We start from the raw sequence: 17,516 nt of genomic DNA, 5'->3' as shown, positions 1-17,516 counted from the left end.
GGACATGATAGCGATAAAATACATTGCCTCGTTATAGCGTTAAATTTGGCCACTGGGTTTCAGAAATTCGAAAGGCACCCAGTGCTGTCGTCAGTTGGAGAGGCAGCAAGAGGTAAGGATGGAGGACAGCACGTGCAACCGAACACCTTCAGGAGCGGGAGCTATTGATCGATTACTGAATTAATGACAACAGTTAAGTACACTGTGCAAAACAATTAAAGCACCACATCTTCGAAACCCCATAATTGTCTCCCGTTGCGACGCAGAACTTTGACTCAAAGTTGTCTATAACTTTCTTCTGAATGGTGCAAAAGCGTGGCGCCCTGCGATGTCACCATCGGACAAGGCGACGCTTCAAACAGCATGCTGTCGGCACATGTGGAAAAAAAAAAACCACAGCCCAGAAGTTCATGTGAGCTGTAAGGTTGGTTAATAATGTCACATTGGCACCAAATTTTACCACAAATATGCCACTGCGGGCGTTTCACGCGATGAGAAGGTCGTACCAGTCCCTCTTACCCACATATCACCTCTTGATTTGGCACCTATGTGACGGAGGTCAGAACCGATACATCTAGCGTTGAAATCACACGGTCTTCTTATGACTGGAGGAGGAAAAGGTTTCAGACAGATCGTGGTTCAGAATAAACTCGGGAAAGCCTTAGGGGATGGCATGAAGGACGTCAGTGGAACCACACCTTCCCTTGGCTCATTGAATTCCAAGCATTTCGCGGTCGAAAACGACAGTTCACAGGGCGACGCGCAACAGAAAGACACTCTTAAGAACGCTCGACACTGCTGCCTCTCCCCGATCCTTTCAATCCTACTCTAGGGATATCGTTGGACTGCAATCCTCTTTAACGTGATCTGAACCCTTAGGAGTGCAGTGCGACCGCAATATTTGCTCTGGTATACGGAGTAAAACCACTATGGACCGTTAAAAATCATTCGTCGAAATTTAAACGTGATCCTGGGCAGCAAATGGTGTTTATGCTTTTTCAGCCCTCCTGTGTCTTGATAAAGAGGGGGGGGGGGGGGGGAAGGAGGGAAGCAACATGAACATGTGAATGAACAAAACGGCCCTCTAGCACCCCCTCTCACCCCCCCCCCCCTCCCACGCTCTCCCCCCCCCCCCTCTGTGTCAACACCCTCTGTGAGACCCACGAAACATGGGCAGTGTCTCTAGTATGCGTGTCGATCGCATCAAGACGCTCTTTTCAGTTGTGAGCGCACAGTGAGCGAGTAAAGGTGCCTAGAACAAGAATATCTCCCGCCAAGTAGGAGGGCCCGCTGAGAGGCTTCGCCTTAATGGATGCAGCCCACCTAACACAACTGCCACGCACTTCCTTCTTCATGGCAATTCTCAGCCGCACTCTGCAGGGGCAGTGAAGACGCTCCTGCACCCTTTTCGGTGGGAAGTGTTCGATCACCCATATCACAGCCCTAATTGGCTCGTTCTGAGTATCATCTCTGTTCACATGAAACGCTGGATACGAAGACAACACTTGGGCACAGGCTACGCGCTATAGACCAGCGTAGAGAATTATCGGAAAGCACAGGCGGCTGCCTACTTTGACGATGGTGTTGTAAATTTGGTATAACGCTCCGACAAATCTCTAAGTCGGAGTGGCGACTATGTAGAGAAGTACCTTGAAGGTATAGCTAAATGTGCAAAGAAAGCTCTTTTGATTTTCACTGTGGTTTCCATTTCGCGACCGATCGTTCCTTACTTTCCGAACAACCCTCGTATCGGTTTTCTTATGACTGGAGGAGGAAACCACAAATATGCCACTGCGGGCGTTTCACGCGATGAGAAGGTCGTACCAGTCCCTCTTACCCACATTTCACCTCTTGTTTTGGCACCTATGTGACGGAGGTCAGAACCGATACATCTAGCGTTGAAATCACACGGTCTTCTTATGACTGGAGGAGGAAAAGGTTTCAGACAGATCGCGGTTCAGAATAAATTCGAAAAAGCCTTAAGAGATGGCATGAAGGACATCAGTGGAACCACACCTTCCCTTGGCTCATTGATTTCCAAGCATTTCGCGGTCGGAAACGACAGTTCACAGTACGACGCGCAACAGGAAGACATTCTTGACAACGCTCGACACTGCTGCCTCTCCCTGGGCCTTTCAATCCTACTCTATGGATATCGTTGAGCTGCAACCCTCTTTAACGTGATCTGAACCCTTTGGAGTGCAGTGAGACCGCAAAATTTGCTCTGGTTCACGGAGTAGAACCACTATGGACCGTTAAAAATCATTCGTCGAAATTTAAACGTGATCCTGGGCAGCAAATGGTGTTTATGCTTTTTCAGCCCTCCTGTGTCTTGATAAAGAGGGGTGGGGGAGGAGGGAAGCAACATGAACATGTGAATGAACAAAACGGCAAAAAGGCCCTCTAGCACCCCCTCCCGCCACCCCACCCCTCTCCCCCCCTCTCCCCCACATTTGTCAACACCCTCTGCGACATCCACGAAACATCGTTGAGCACGATACAAATGTACGAGAGCTATTCGGAAAGTAAGGAACGATCGGTCGCGAAATGGAAACCACTGTCAAAATCCGACGAGGCTTTTCACAGATGTTTTGGGCAGTGTCTCTAGTATGCCAGTCGATCGCATCAAGACGCTCTTTTCAGTTGTGAGCGCACTGTGAGCGAGTAAAGGAGCCTAGAACAACGATGTCTCCCGCCAAGTAGGAGGGACCGCTGAGAGCCTACGCCTTATTGGATGCAGCCCACCTAACACAATTACCACGCACTTCCTTCTACATGGCAATTCTCAGCCGCACTCTGCAGGGGCAGTGAAGACGCTCCTGCACTCTTTCCGATGGGAAGTGTTCGATCACGCACAACGCAGCCCTAATTGGCTCGTCCTGAATGTCATTTCTGTTCACATGAAACGCTGGATACGAAGACAACACTTGGACGCAGGCTACGCGCTATCGGCCAGCGAAGAGAATTATTGGAAAGCGCAGGCGGCTGCCTACTATGACGATGGGGTTGGAAATTTGGTATAACGCTCCGACAAAAGTCTAAGTCGAAGCACCAGCTATGTAGAGAAGTACCTCGAAGGTGTAGCTAAATGTGCAAAGACAACAGTTTTGATTTTCACTGTGGTTTCCATTTCGCGACTGATCGTTCCTTACTTTCCGAACAACCCTCGTATGTGTTAGGAACTTTGACGCCAATTCAGCTTGGCGGCTGCTCTAGCGCCTTAAGGAAGGCAAACCCTACCCATCTGGTGTCGAAGGGGTTACCTGACCCTCAGGCGCTGGAGTAGCCGCCAGGTTATGTTGAAGGAGTTACCTAACCTTCAGGCGCTGGAATTGCCGCCAGGTTAATGTGGCGTAGAATTTTCTGAAGGTACGTTTTGAACGTGCTCAGAAAAAGGTGTCTGAGTGGAATCGAGAGTGTTGCCGAGCTGGGGGTGGGGTCTTAGAGGGACCAAAAGCTGTTTAATTCACACACATGTTAACGTTGCACTCCAGTGTGATCACGCCACAGGAGGGTGGAAAACAGGAGGGTTGAAAAAGCATGAGTACCATTTCCTGATTCGTATCACGTTCATATTTCGTCGAATGGCTTGGAACGGTTCCTAGCGACTCCATCCTGTCCGCGAGAGCAAAGATTTCGGTCCCGTTGTACTCCAAAGGCGCTCAGTCACGTTCAGTGGTGTTATGGCCCCACAATTCCCTTAGAGAATAGTTGAAACGTCCGAGTGTTGTCAGCAGTGTCAAAGATTATCAATAACATCCTCCTGTTGCCCATGGCACTGCGAACAGTCGTTTTTGACTGCGAAATGTGTTGGTGTCAACGCCCCAGGGAAAGGGATGGTTTCATTGACTCCCTTCATGCTACCCTCTAAAGCCTTTTCGTGTCGATTCTGACCGGCGGTGTATCTCAAACGTTTTCCTCGGTCACTCATAAGAAAACCACATGATTTCAACGCTGGGTGTCGTGGTTCTGACTTTCATCGTAGAGATGTCAGAAGAAGCAATGAAATGTGGGTAATATGGGCTGTGACGACTTTCTCATCATGTGACATGTCTACGTTGTCGTTGGGCAGAGCTGTTGTGAAATTTGATACCAATGTGACATCAGTAGCCCACCTTACAGCTCACTGCAACTTCCAAGTTATAGCCTTTTTTCCGGATGTAACGATACCTTGCTGTTCGAAACGTTGCACCCCCCCCCCCCCCCCCTTTGCACCAGTACAGAGGAATACGATACGATATTGCAGTACCTGTATTGTTCGGACGTACGATGTAAAGTCCGCTAGAACATGGAAAATTAAAATACCCTATCCTGAAAACATCAACATAGGCTCTGCAAAAAGCATTCTTGTGAAACTCAACTCGCTCTGTTAGTCTATGAGATCCAGAAGCCATTAGGTAAGAGCATCCGAGTTGATATTGCTCGTCGTGACTTCCTGAGGGCGTACGATATACTTTCGGACTAGCGTCTTGTCAAGAGAGATAAGATCTCAGGATATATCAGACTAGATATATCGTATTGAGGACTTACTCGCAGATAGAACTCAGTGCTTAGTTCTTTACGGTGAGAAACTGTCATATGTAATGAAAACTATGGGGTATCGAAAGTCAGTGTTATAAGAGCTGACAACGTTAAGAGTTACGTGAGGCTATTCACAAATGATGCTGTCGTACGCGGGGAAGTTGCAAAGCCAGATATGTGTAGTGAAATGCAGGAAGTCCTGCAAAAATTGACGCTTGATGCACGCACTATTGATCTGAAACTTGTTCCTAACAAGTCGGGATTAAAACTGAATAATAATATCGATAATTACAATATTCCATAAAACCAATTTCATTACTGAATGAAATTTTCACTCTGCAGCCGAGTGTGCACTGATATGAAACTTCCTGGCAGATTAAAACTGTGTGCCAGACCGAGACTCGAACTGAGGACCTTTCTGCCTTTCGCGGGCAAGTGCTCTACCGAATGAGCTACCCAAGCACGACTCATGCCCCGTCCTCACAGCTTCAATTCTGCCAGTACCTCGTCTCCTGCCTTCCAAACTTCACAGAGGCTCTTCTGTGAACCTTGCGGAACTAGCACTCCTGGAATTAAGGGTATTGCGGAGACATGGCTTAGCCACAGCCCGGGGGATATTTCCGCAATGAGATTTTCACTCTGCACCGGAATGTGCGCTGATATGAAACTTCCTGGCAGATTGGAATTGCCGGCCGGGGTGGCGCTACAGTCTGGAACCGCGCGACCGCTACGGTCGCAGGTTCGAATCCTGCCTCGGGCGTGGATGTGTATAATGTCCTTAGGTTAGTTAGGTTTAAGTAGTTATAAGTTATAGGGGACTTATGACCTTAGAAGTTGAGTCCCATAGTCCTCAGAGCCATTTTTTTTTGAGCCAGATTGGAATTGTGTGCTGGACCGAGACTCGAACTCGGGATCTTTGCCTTTCGCGGGCAAGTGCTCTACCTGCTGAGCTACCCAAGCACGACTCACGACCCGTCCTCATAGCTTCAATTCTGCCAGTACTTCGTCTCCTACCTTCCAAACTTCACAGAAGCTCTTCTGCAAACCTTGCAGAACTAGCACTTCTTTCTTCTTGGAGTGCTAGTTCTGCAAGGTTCGCAGAAGATCGTCTGTGAAGTTTGGAAGGTAGGAGACGAGGTATTGGCAGAACTGAAGCTGTGAAGACGGGATGTGAGTCGTGTTTGGGTAGCTCAGCCAGTAGAGCACTTGGCCGCGAACGGCAAAGGTCCCGAGTTCTAGTCTCGGTTCAGCACACAGTTTTAATCTGTCAAGAAGTTTCAATTTCGTTACTCATCATTCAAGTTGACTTTAGCTTGACAGGTGGTGAGCTATGCTGCGACAAAAATCTTCGCTTCCTTCCCCAACCGTACAAACTGTCTGAAAAGTATGAAGTTAATTGAAATTGAAAATGTTTTCTATTGTCATTCTTATCATTCCAATACGAATTTTTAATTTAGAAATCTATAGCGTATACACAGCTAAAGAACGGACTTCTGTGTAATCACGGCTGTGAATTAGTTTTCGCTATCTTAAAGCTCATCTGTAAGTGGGTAGAATTTAGCCAGACATACACTTTAGGACGAAAAAAAGGATGGACCACGAAGTAATGATCCAAACGGGACGTAAATCGGTAGATATGATCTACATGTGAAGACAAGCAAATGATTTTAATTTCAGAAAAACTGGACGATTTATTCAAGAGAAACAGCTCCACAAATTTAGGAATTCAGTAAAGCGTTGGTCCAGCTTTGCCACTTATGCAAGCAGCTATGCGGTTTGGCATTGATTGAGAGAGTAGTAGGATGACCTCCTGAGGGACATCGTACCAAACTCTGTCCAATTGGCGCGTTATCTTCAAAATCCTGAACTTGTTGGAGGACCCTACCCATAATGCTTTGAACGTTCTCAACTGATGAGAGATTCGGTGAGTTTCGCGGCCAACGTAGGGTTTGGCAAGCTCCATGTGCGGCGGGCATTTTCTTGCTGAAATGTAAGCCTCGGATGGTTTGCAATGAAATGCAACAAAACGGGGCGTAGAATATCGTCGACATACCGCTGTGTGGATGACAACCAAAGGGGCCCTTCTAAGAAAAGAAATGGCACCCCAGACCATTACTCCTGGGTGTCGGGATGTATGGCGGGTGACAATCATGTTGGTAACCCACCTCCGTCTGGGGCGTCTTCGCTAGTCATCGGGGCACATTTAGGAGCGGGGCTCATTACTGGAGACAGTTCTGCTCCAGTCAGTGAGATTCCAGGCCCCGATATCCGAACAAAAGGTGTCTGGAAACGCCCTGGACAGCGGTGGGGTACCAACCTAACTGTTGCCCGCCATACGCCCCGACAACAAGGAGGAATGGTGTGGGGTGCCATTTCTTTTCATAGTAGGATCCCTTTGCTTGTCATCTACGGCACCCTTACAACATAGCAATACGTCGAAGATTTTCTACGCCCCATATTATTTCCCTTAATGAAAAGCCATCCTGGGCTTACATTTCAGCAAAATAATGCCTGCCCGCACACGGCGAGAGTTTCTACTGCTTGTGTTCGTGCTTGCCAAATTCTGCCTTGGCCAGCAAGCTCGCCTGATCTCTTCCCAGCTGAGATCGTTTGAAGCGTTATGGGCAGGGTCCTCCAACCAGCTCGGCATTGTGATGATCTAACGCGGCAGTTGGGCAGAATTTGTCACTATACCCCTCAGGAGGACATTCAAAACTCTATCAATCAATGCCAAGCGGAATAACTCCTTGCATAAGGGACAGAGGTGGAGAAACACGTTATTGATTGCTCAACTTGTGAAGCTCTTTCTCTTGAATAAATCATCCAGATCTTCTAAGATTTTAATCATTTGTTTGTCTGTACACGCAGATCATATCTACCGATTTCATTGTGGTACGTCGTTTTTTTTTTGTATTAGAGGGTAAAAATTAATTCCCGCAAATAGTGTGTATAATAATTAATGTGTCACATACGTAAAAGTCGCGTAAATGATCCGTAAAATATGTAACTAACTGAAACTAGTTTATAGCTTTTTATGAAGACGATAATTGCAACATATATAAAACTGCCATAGTTGTTTTCTCTGGCGCATCAAAATTATATATTATATTACTTATCGATTTTGAGTGATACGACTCAAATGTACGCCATTTTCTCAGCGTCTCCCTTTTTCTCATACCATTTAAGACAATAGATAAAGAAACGAAATGTATCTCATCGTATGAGACCACTTACAAATAGCCTACTTGAGCGTAAGATATACAATGCGGAACAGAATTAAGGAATCGCTTTTTCGACTACGGGCGCAGGTTCGAATCCTGCCTCGGGCATAGATGTGTGTGATGTCCTTAGGTTAGTTAGGTTTAAGTAGTTCTAAGTTCTAGGGGACTGATGACCTCAGATGTTAAGTCCCATAGTGCTCAGAGCCATTTGCACCATTTTTTTCTTTCGAAATCCCAAAACTGGTTTCTGTTACGGCGTCTATGTTTGAAATTTGTCCTAATCTTACTACAAAGTTCCTCTGTAATAGTGCAAAAGTATGGCGCCATGCGACGTCACCCTCGGCTTCGGCGACGCTTCAAACAACAAAGTGTCGATACATGCGAAAAAAAGGCTACAGCTTGGAAGTTCCAGTGGGCTGTAATGTGGGTTATTGATGTCACATTGGCACCAAATTTCACAACAGCTCTGCCCAACGACAACGTGGTTATGTCTCATGATGAGAAAGTCGTCACAGCCCCTATTACCCACATTTCATCCCTTCTTCTGATATCTCTGCGATGAAGGCCAGAACCGCGACACCCAGCGTCGTAATCACGAGATTTTGTTATGGGTGGCCGAGGAAAGCGTTTGAGATACACCGCCACTCATAATCGACGCGAAAAAGCTTCAGAGGATGGCATAAAGGGCGTAAAAGTAACCACCCCTTTCCGGGGGACGTTGATAACCACACATTTGGCGGTCTAAAACGACAGTTCGCAGTGAGATTAGCAACAGGAAGATGTCCTTGATAGCCTTAGACACTGCTGACACCTGAGGACGTTTCAATCCTTCTCTCAGGACGATGTGGGGCTGCGTCCCCATTGAACGTGATCGCTCCCCGTTGGAGTACAGCACGGCCGAGATTATTGCTCTCGCGGATGGGATGAACCTGCTAGGATCGTTCAAAACCATCCGAAATTTAAACTTGATATGAAGCAGGATATGAGACTAACGCTTTTTCAACCCTCCTGATTTCCGCTCTCCTGTGGCGCGATCACGCTGGAGTGCAACATTAACATCTGTGTGAATAAAACGGCAAAGGTTCCCTCTAAAATCTTCCCACCTCCAGTTCGGCAACACCCTCAGTTTCACCACGCACTTTTAGTGAGCACGTTGGAAATGCACCTTCAGAAATTTCGACACCAAATAAACCTGGCGGCTGCTCCAGCGCCTGAGAGTTAGGTAACTCCTTCAACGTGGGTTGGGGTGCGGTTTGCCTACCTGAAGGTGCTAGAGCAGTCGCTAGGCTGAATTGGTGTCGAAGCTTCTGACAGGTATCGCGCTCAACAAAGTTTCGTTGGTGTCACCGAGGGTGTTGCCGAACTGGGGGTATGGGTCTTAGAGGGACACTGCTGTTTTATTCACACACATGCTAATGTTCCATTCCCGCGCGATCACTGTACAGGAGGTCGGAAAACAGGAACGCTGAAAAAGCGTACGTACTCTTAGCTGCTGCGGATCACGTTTAAATTTATCCGGATGGTTTTGAACGGTCCCTGGTAGTTCCATCCTGTACACGAGAGCGACATATACGATCGCGCCGCACTCCAAAGGGGTGCGGTCACTTTCAGTGAGGATGCAACCCCACGATGTCCTTAGAGAAAGACTGAAACGTCCGAGAGTGTCAGCAGCGTCAAATATTGTCAAGAAAAGCTTTCAGCTGCTTATCGAACTACGAACTAGAGTTTCGACCGCGAAATGTGTGGCAATCGACGCCCAGGGAAAGGGGTGGAACCATTGACGTGCTTTGTGCCACGCCCTGCGGCCTTTCCGTGTCGATACTGAGCGACAGTGTACCTCAACCGTTTTTCTCGCCACCCATAGAGAGTCTCCGTGATTTCAACGCTGTGTGTCGCGGTTCTGACACTCATCGCAGAGATGTCAAAAGAAGGGGTGAAATCTGGGTAATTGGGGCTGCGATGACCTTCTCATAATGTGACACGCCCGCAGTGCCGTTGGACAGAAATGCAGTGAAATTTCCTGTCAATATGACATCAATAATCCACCTTGTAGCTCACATAAGGTTCTGAGCTACGGTATTTTTTTCGCACGCGTCGACGCCTTGCTGTTTGAAGTGTCGTCGAGGCCGAGGGTGACGTCGCTGGGTGCCACGCTTTTGCACCATTGCCGAAGAAGGCTGTAAGCAGCTCTGAGCCGAATTTCTACCTTATGCGTTGCATTGGGAGACAGTTACGTGCTTCCGAAGAATTGATCGTTTAATTTTGTTGCCAGTCTACATTTGTATTTCGATCCTCTTAAATGATTGATATCTAGTGCACGGTGCTACTTGATCGGTGCTGCCTACGTTGTCCCCTCACCGTGGATATTATATTGGTCTGAGGCTGCTGGTACAACGGAAAACGATGCTGAAAATGTTGGAAACAACGACGGAAGATGTCGAGATGGAACACGATCACCGAGCGACGTGGCGCAGTGGTTAGCACACTGGAATCGCATTCGGGAGGACGATGGTTCAAACCCTCCTCCGGCTATCCAGATTTAGGTTCTTCCTGATTTCCCTATATCACTCCAGGCAAATTCCAGGATGGTTACTTTGAAAGGGCACGGCTGATTTGCCCCGCCGTACTTGACATGATCTGAGATTGTGCTCCGTCCATAATGATCTCGATTTCGACGGGACGTTAAACGCAGTCTTTCTTTATTCCTTGGAAAGTAATCTTCACTGGTCGGTATCGAAATATATATATATATATATATATATATATATATATATATATATATATATATATATATATATATATATAAAAGGAAAATAAAACAGTAACGTTTTGTTGTCCAAACGATGATATCCACGGGCGGACCTGGAATAGGAATCATTACAAAACAGGAAACGAAAGTTATTAATAAAATATAAAATCCAAAATCTGCAAATGTAGCCGGCCGGGGTGGCCGAGCGGTTCTAGGCGCTACAGTCTGGAACCGCACGACCGCTACGGTCGCAGGTTCGAATGCTGCCTCAGGCATGGGTGTGTGTGTTGTCCTTAGGTTAGTTAGGTTTAAGTAGTTCTAAGTTCTAGGGGACTGATGACCTCAGAAGTTAAGTACCATAGTGATCAGAGCCACTTTTTTTTTGCAAATGTAATGAAGATAAAATAGAAATCCAACACCACATCTATCCATCTACAGATAAACACATGCTGCGTCACAAAATAAATGAAGACTCAAACGTAATTGGCATTTGTAAAGAAAATATTGAAAACAGAGCAAAAATTGAAAGCACTCGCAAACCTACTGACAAGCGAATCGCAGAAATTATGGAAATAATTGAACTTTTTGACTTGGCGGTGAATGAAATATGCGTGAAAGTTGTAGGTGATATAAGAAGCACAGCGAAAGAAGTAAATACCAACAGCTGTAGGAATCGTGCGAAACGTTCAGTTGTAAGATAAGAAAAAGAATGAGCACGATGATTTGCAGCTACAAAAACGTCTACGGGACTGTGCAAAGATCTACCGAGATATAGAAAGCAACGCTGCTAAAGCCCCTGTGATAGAGCCGAATCTTTTCAGAAGCAGCAGAAAGTCTCCGAAATTTTGAGTTTCAAAAGGCGCTGATGGACAGTTGACGGCAAAAGTGAGTAGGCAGGTAGTGGCAGGGCGGCCGAGTGACAATCGCGCCTGATTGTGCAGATCGACAGCCAAGGTCGACAATTGTACACTGTACTGTCGCCAACACAACTTTGGCAACAGCTGAGTCGATGCCAGTGCAGCTTCAAACCGCGAAAAGACAGCACCGAATTCACTGATGACAGAAACCACTCACGATCACTTCTGATTAAAAGAGTTTCATTTTCTTTTCTCGGATGCCCTTAAACTAGGAGTCTCATGAGAGTCACACAGCTGACATCAGAAATGGACATATGCGAAATTTCGATCTAGAAGTCACTGGATAGCTAAATATTTGAGACGTTTGGGATAATCAACAAGTCCAAAGCACAGAGGACGTTTGGAATAATCAACAAGTTCAAAGCACAGCGCAACGAGACGGAGATAATCGTCGGTTAAAACACGAAAAAAAAAACACCTATAGCACGTGGTAGTAGACTGTGTTTAACGAAACTTGTTTGCAAGCTCCTGATCAATTACAATTTTCCACCATGCATTGAAAAATGTCAAACAACTACCTTCTTTAGTATATGAGAAAGAAGACGCATGAACTATTGTGCAGAGTAATACATGGATATGATATTGCAACCACAGGTTATGGAATGATGTTGTCACACTCTGAATGACCAGTATCACAGATTTTTGCACAATTTTGCTGACCTTTTTAGTATTAGAGAAAGAAGTGACTATTAAAATTTTTCTACCTGTAGTGAAGAGCATAGAACTGTTTCATTTCGTTCCTGCAAGGCTATGCATTTGCAGAATATGGAGTAAAAATTCGAATTCCAGTTTCTAAACATTTCGAATATCCACCGCGAATAAGCTGATAATTTTGAACACAAGCCGCAGAGATATAGGACATCAAGTTAGATGATAATGCGAGCGATTTTTAACGCAAATCTTGGTAATAAATACATTTGATTCATATCTATGGCAGCCACGAATATTATATTCAAAGCTAGCTGTTCTACAAAATGGTAGAACATTTTAATTACTGCACTGTAAATGTGCAATTTACATTGAACTTGTATACCACAGCAAAAGTTAGTTGTAAAAAAGCAGAGGGCACAACTCCCTGCAGGCTGAAAACTGTACCCAGCAAAGATTTCTACAGCAATTCAGCCTGAGAAGCTACGGAGAGGAAGGAGCTGTGCGTGCTCACCTGTTGCATGGTGGCGGCTTCTCGGCAGACACGGACGGTTGCGGCAGGGGCAGCAGCAGGAGCAGCAGCACCAGCGGCAACATAACCACGACCTCTCGGTAGGCACGCATCTTCTCAACTGGCTCAGCCGCTCGAGCGCCTGAGGGTCGTAGCATTACGTCAGGAGCCCGGCCTTCCCATTGGTCGCCTACCTCGGACGAGCCTCCAGCGTCACGCGCTCCTATTGGTGCGCGAGACGAACACTCCCTCGTGACGTATCTCGCGGTGTCGCAACGGGGAAAGGCACAATTCGGCGAAGCTGAGCCTAGTAGATCGGCGCACGCCTTATGCCTGCGCCTACGTGATCGCGCAACCTCCGCCGCTGTCCGAAAAGATGCGTTTTGACCGGAATCCTCCCGAGTGAAGTCTCGATGCAATATTGTAGGCGACGACTGTCACTTCCCTAAAAAAAACATGCCGCAATCGTTTCCTTTCGATCTCACGTCAGTAGTGCTAGCGGGACGCTTCTTTCCCGGATCTCTCTATTTCTTGTCATCCTGATATTTCAGTTATAATGTCCGAAATTACCTCCACGCAACCATTAGCACGCTAAAGTACGTTAACAATAGTCGATATCGGTTAGTTTTTTTGCTTTTCAAAACTGTAACAATAGAAAAGTCTTTGGAGTCGATTTTGGGACGCGTATTTTCATCTGTGCCAAGATCTCTACAAAAGCAGCTCGTATCTTAAGCCTTTCTTCAACGTGAAAAGGCATCTATCACGGAGAATAGGCAATGAGCGGGAAATTCTCTACAGCTGAAGTCAAGTTACAGACTACAGTAACAGAATCAACCATATTCCCAATACATACATTTAAAAAACCCTAAAACTGTGCGTTTTTTACCATCTGATGCAAAAGTTACAGTGAAAGCTTCTATGGAATTAAAATCAAAACAAAGGCATTTGAGAATTCAGTTTCACATTCGCATAGTGTAAAATATGTACTGTTTATTCCCTTTTTTATTTCTCTATCCAGATTGCAGTATTTACTGCTTGGCACTTTAATTGTACTCTGTTTCAAAGCTCCATATTCAGGCACATTATGAGGGAATCGATGTACAGTACAGCCGCAAGTATATGGTATATTAATGCTAGCTCCTGAAGTGCCCACTTCGTCTGTCATAATGGCAGCTACAATATTTTAGTTTAACATTCTTACTTACCGTCTATCTGTCTTCTAGTGCTCTTTAACATGAATGCCTTAAGACACTGAAAAACTTAAGCACAATAATTCGCGTCATTATTTCATATAAACTACTCCGACACGACAGAACTGAAATCCACAATAATATTGCCGTTGACGATTTTTAAAAGTAAATAAAAAAGTAGACTTACTGTGACATAACAGTATTGTTTTATAGATTAATGTTTACCAAGAATCCAATGTGCTGTCCATCTTCAAATAAACTGATGAGAACACCACGAAACAGAAAAGGAAACATGTTGAGCTACAGTGACACAAGCTGATGTAAATCTGCGGATGTTTAAAGTCATATAAATAATTATTTTCGACTTTGCAGTCAGTTCTGTATCTGAACTAGGCGTGGCAGTTTTTAATACAGCACACTCGCGTTTAAAACTCCGTTGAGCCACCCAGATTTTGTGGTGGTTCCTTTGAACAGGCCACGATGGAAATCATTCGTCAACCTAATGATGAACCCTTATCTCTGATGACCACGACGCTGGAGGAACTTCAAACTTCCGTGTCATGGCGGTAATGCTTTTGTTCCACATTTATTGTTACCTTAGCCTCACAGGTACTAAACACACTGACGCTCCATACCGATATCAAAATGTGCCTTCACTGAAAGAAAACGTTTCCAAATAGGAAGTCGTAGTTTTCATCTTATTATTTAAACCAATAAATCGTTTAAAGATTGCTGAAGGAGATCAAAACCAGAAAAAATGCTGATGAGAAATTATAATTTATCTTCCGGTAGTTAGTTACGAAACACACAGTTGTAGTTGCGAATTATATTGGTAGAAATATATAGTACTCGTGTGAAACAATCAAATGTAGCGGACATGCGCATTGTTCGTCGTCGTTAGACATAGCATGTGGTCTCTTATGTTGGAGGGCTCAAAATTGATCAATAGAACACATCGCCGCAGCAGACGAAATTTCGCTGAGCGCCTGCAGCATGCAGTACACATAAGAATGTACCCATCAAAAGAAGGGTATAAATTCCTGAAATCGGTAATGTTAATGAAATAAAAGCTCAAAAACATTTGTCCTTGGGTATGTGGTCGCTCAAAGATTGGTTCAGATGGCTCTGAGCACTATGTGACTTAACTGCTGAGGTCATCAGTCCCCTAGAACTTAGAACTACTTAAACCTAACTAACATAAGGACATCACACTTATCCATACCCGAGGCAGGATCGAACCTGCGACCGTAGCAGTTGCGCGGTTCCAGACTGTAGCATCCAGAACCGCTCGGCCACCCCGGCCGGCGCTCAAACAACCCTAACTGAAAAACACTCCAGACTTCATTGAGATTCATCGTAGATGGAATAACAACAATCCGTTTCATAGATAGAACTTTTTTTAAAAATATATATGTACACGTATTTCTCCGTTTTGCATTACGAATGCGGACAAAATAAAATGTAGGCAATACTCGATATTTATTACCCTCATTTAATTTAAAAAAATGGAAAAAGTTTAAATGTAAAAGTACACTCCGCAGATCAGTGCACGGCGTATAGCGAAGTGCCATCACTCAAGTGTTCTTCATGTCTGCACTACTTATAGTAGAGTCTACATTCACCAGCGCAGCAATCAGATTAATCAACGTTTCGTAAATTTTCGTAGACATAAGCACCGCTACTGCTGCTGCCGGAGCGTGCCAAATGATGTACCGCTAGACGACTGACTGTGTATGAATTAGAACAGAAATACGTTTGCAAGTATAGTTAGGTTTTTCTGGGAGCATGCAAACGATTCCGGTAACTGTTACTGAATAATATGTAATACAGTCCGGTTTCAACAAATTCGCCCTTAGCACAGCCTTGGTTTCGTCTCGTGAACCGATTCTTTCAAGCTGACGTAGCGCAAGACGACAAGGTCGGCGATCTGTGGCAGCAGAGTATCTCAGTCATGCCATCGAACATCTCTTTCGAAACGAATCGCGTGACCGACACGTGATAACATCGTTCGTCGAGCTTCACCTGACGGTGGCAGCAAAACGATAACCACAAGGCGTTATCTCGACTGCTGCGTCGTTGTTAGATCGTCTTAGTATGCATATCGCACGTGGACCATAACCTATGGTTTCACACTGGGATCTCAAGCGATTCATTCTTCCATTCTTCTTAAAAATAATGTATTGAACTCCCTCTGAAATTACTTCCCTCTTGGTGGAATAGTAAGGCCTATCTTTCTTCTTCTTCTTTTTTTTTTTTAAGGTTCTGAGAGAACTCTGTATCCAGCCATTAAAAACTCACATTTATGTCAGAGACAGGTCTTGAAAGGTCATGAGCTGAAGTTAGAGACCGTATTACTTTTCCCTTTCCATAGACTGTTTAAAGGTGATGAAGAAGGCAATAAGAAAATCCCACACGAGAAACACTGTTTGTTGGCTTGTCAGAGCTGATCACACTAAGCCGATAGCGTACTGTGTTGATTGTTTCAGCGCTGACGACGTGCTAAAATACAAGACTGTGGACAGAGTTTGACAGCTGAATAAAAAAAAAAAAAGTTACTGCGCCGAAGGAAATATGCGCTGAAACCGTAAGGCTGAACGCAGAGTATTTATAAACGTCTATGGGTCCAAATATAACACCAGAACTGAAACGCCTTGAAAGCTAGCCAAGTCACGTCCTACTGATCGCAGCGCCGCGCTGCGGTACCGCGCTGCTAGTCGCACTTCAGCCGTCCCATCACCGCTTTTGCAATCGACCTTACCTCTCTCTGATCATCCGATAAAATTTTCAAACGGCTTCACATTTTAATTACAATTTATAATAAATCTTGCAATTCTTTTAGTTAATTATATGTGTCGTGGCTGGAATGCATTGCTGAAACGACTAAGATTTCATGTGACATGACTCAAAGAGCCGGTCGGAGTGGCCGAGCGGTTCTAGGCACTACAATCTGGAACCGTGTGGCCGCTACGGTAGCAGATTCGAATCCTGCCTCGGGTATGGATGTGTGTGATGTCCTTAGGTTAGTTAGGTTTAAGTAGTTCTAAGTTCTAGGGGACTGATGACCTCAGAAGTTAAGTCCCATAGTGCTCAGAGCCATTTGAACCATTTTGACTCAAAGAACACATTTTACCTGATAGTTGCAAGCAGAGTAGAATAAAACATGAGAAGTGAACACTATCTAACACAGTCCACTGACACAATGACTCACTTACTTACATGTAAAATTGCTTAAGTTTTCCAATATGGTGAGTAAATCATTCATTTCTTTTGATAAAGTGGAATCAACTCCACGTTCAATGTTGGGAAATGCTGAAGTGGTTTTGTGAATACAGAATGTGGTTTGTATCGTGTTTTCATTTTTGAAGAGAGTAGGAATCCCAAATATTAACGTTTTTCATCGCAAAAAATGAAAACAAATTAACTATATAACACGGCCAATACTTAGTTCATGGTCTCATTTGGTATTTGCCCCTATCTGACAAAAATCGACGAAATATGTTGGAGCCAACGCTTAAATGATAACAGATGTTTTGTCCTAAGTTTATACTCTTACATATTCACACTGAAATCGAACAATAACATCGGTTATCTTATTTTTTTCTTTTATTAAGAGCGAAATGTATACCACAGAATAAAAATGATGCTGCGAGAAAAGAAAAGTTTTTTTTAGATTTGTAAAAATAATGTTGTAATTTATGCTGTATGATTACGTATAATACTAAGTTATTATTTTGGCTAACGCAACGGTCAAATTAAACA

At 44.7% G+C, this 17,516-nt stretch overlaps 1 protein-coding gene across 2 annotated transcripts in view; it reads right to left on the bottom strand.

The window, feature by feature from the left end:
* The window catches only part of LOC126248697 (trehalase-like), a 238,376-nt gene extending 225,700 nt beyond the window's left edge, over positions 1–12,676 (bottom strand). For both annotated transcript variants that reach the window (XM_049949979.1, XM_049949980.1), the window contains exon 1: positions 12,571–12,676. In XM_049949979.1, coding sequence (XP_049805936.1) covers positions 12,571–12,653 — 83 coding nt within the window. In that variant the 5' untranslated portion in view covers positions 12,654–12,676. The remainder of the gene's footprint in view (positions 1–12,570) is intronic.
* Positions 12,677–17,516: the final 4,840 nt, after the last annotated feature.

This window comes from Schistocerca nitens, chromosome 3, assembly GCF_023898315.1.
Source record: "Schistocerca nitens isolate TAMUIC-IGC-003100 chromosome 3, iqSchNite1.1, whole genome shotgun sequence".
Taxonomy (NCBI): Eukaryota; Metazoa; Arthropoda; class Insecta; order Orthoptera; family Acrididae; genus Schistocerca; species Schistocerca nitens.
The sequence above is the reverse complement of the archived record's forward strand: the minus strand, read 5'-3'. Positions and strand labels throughout refer to the sequence as shown.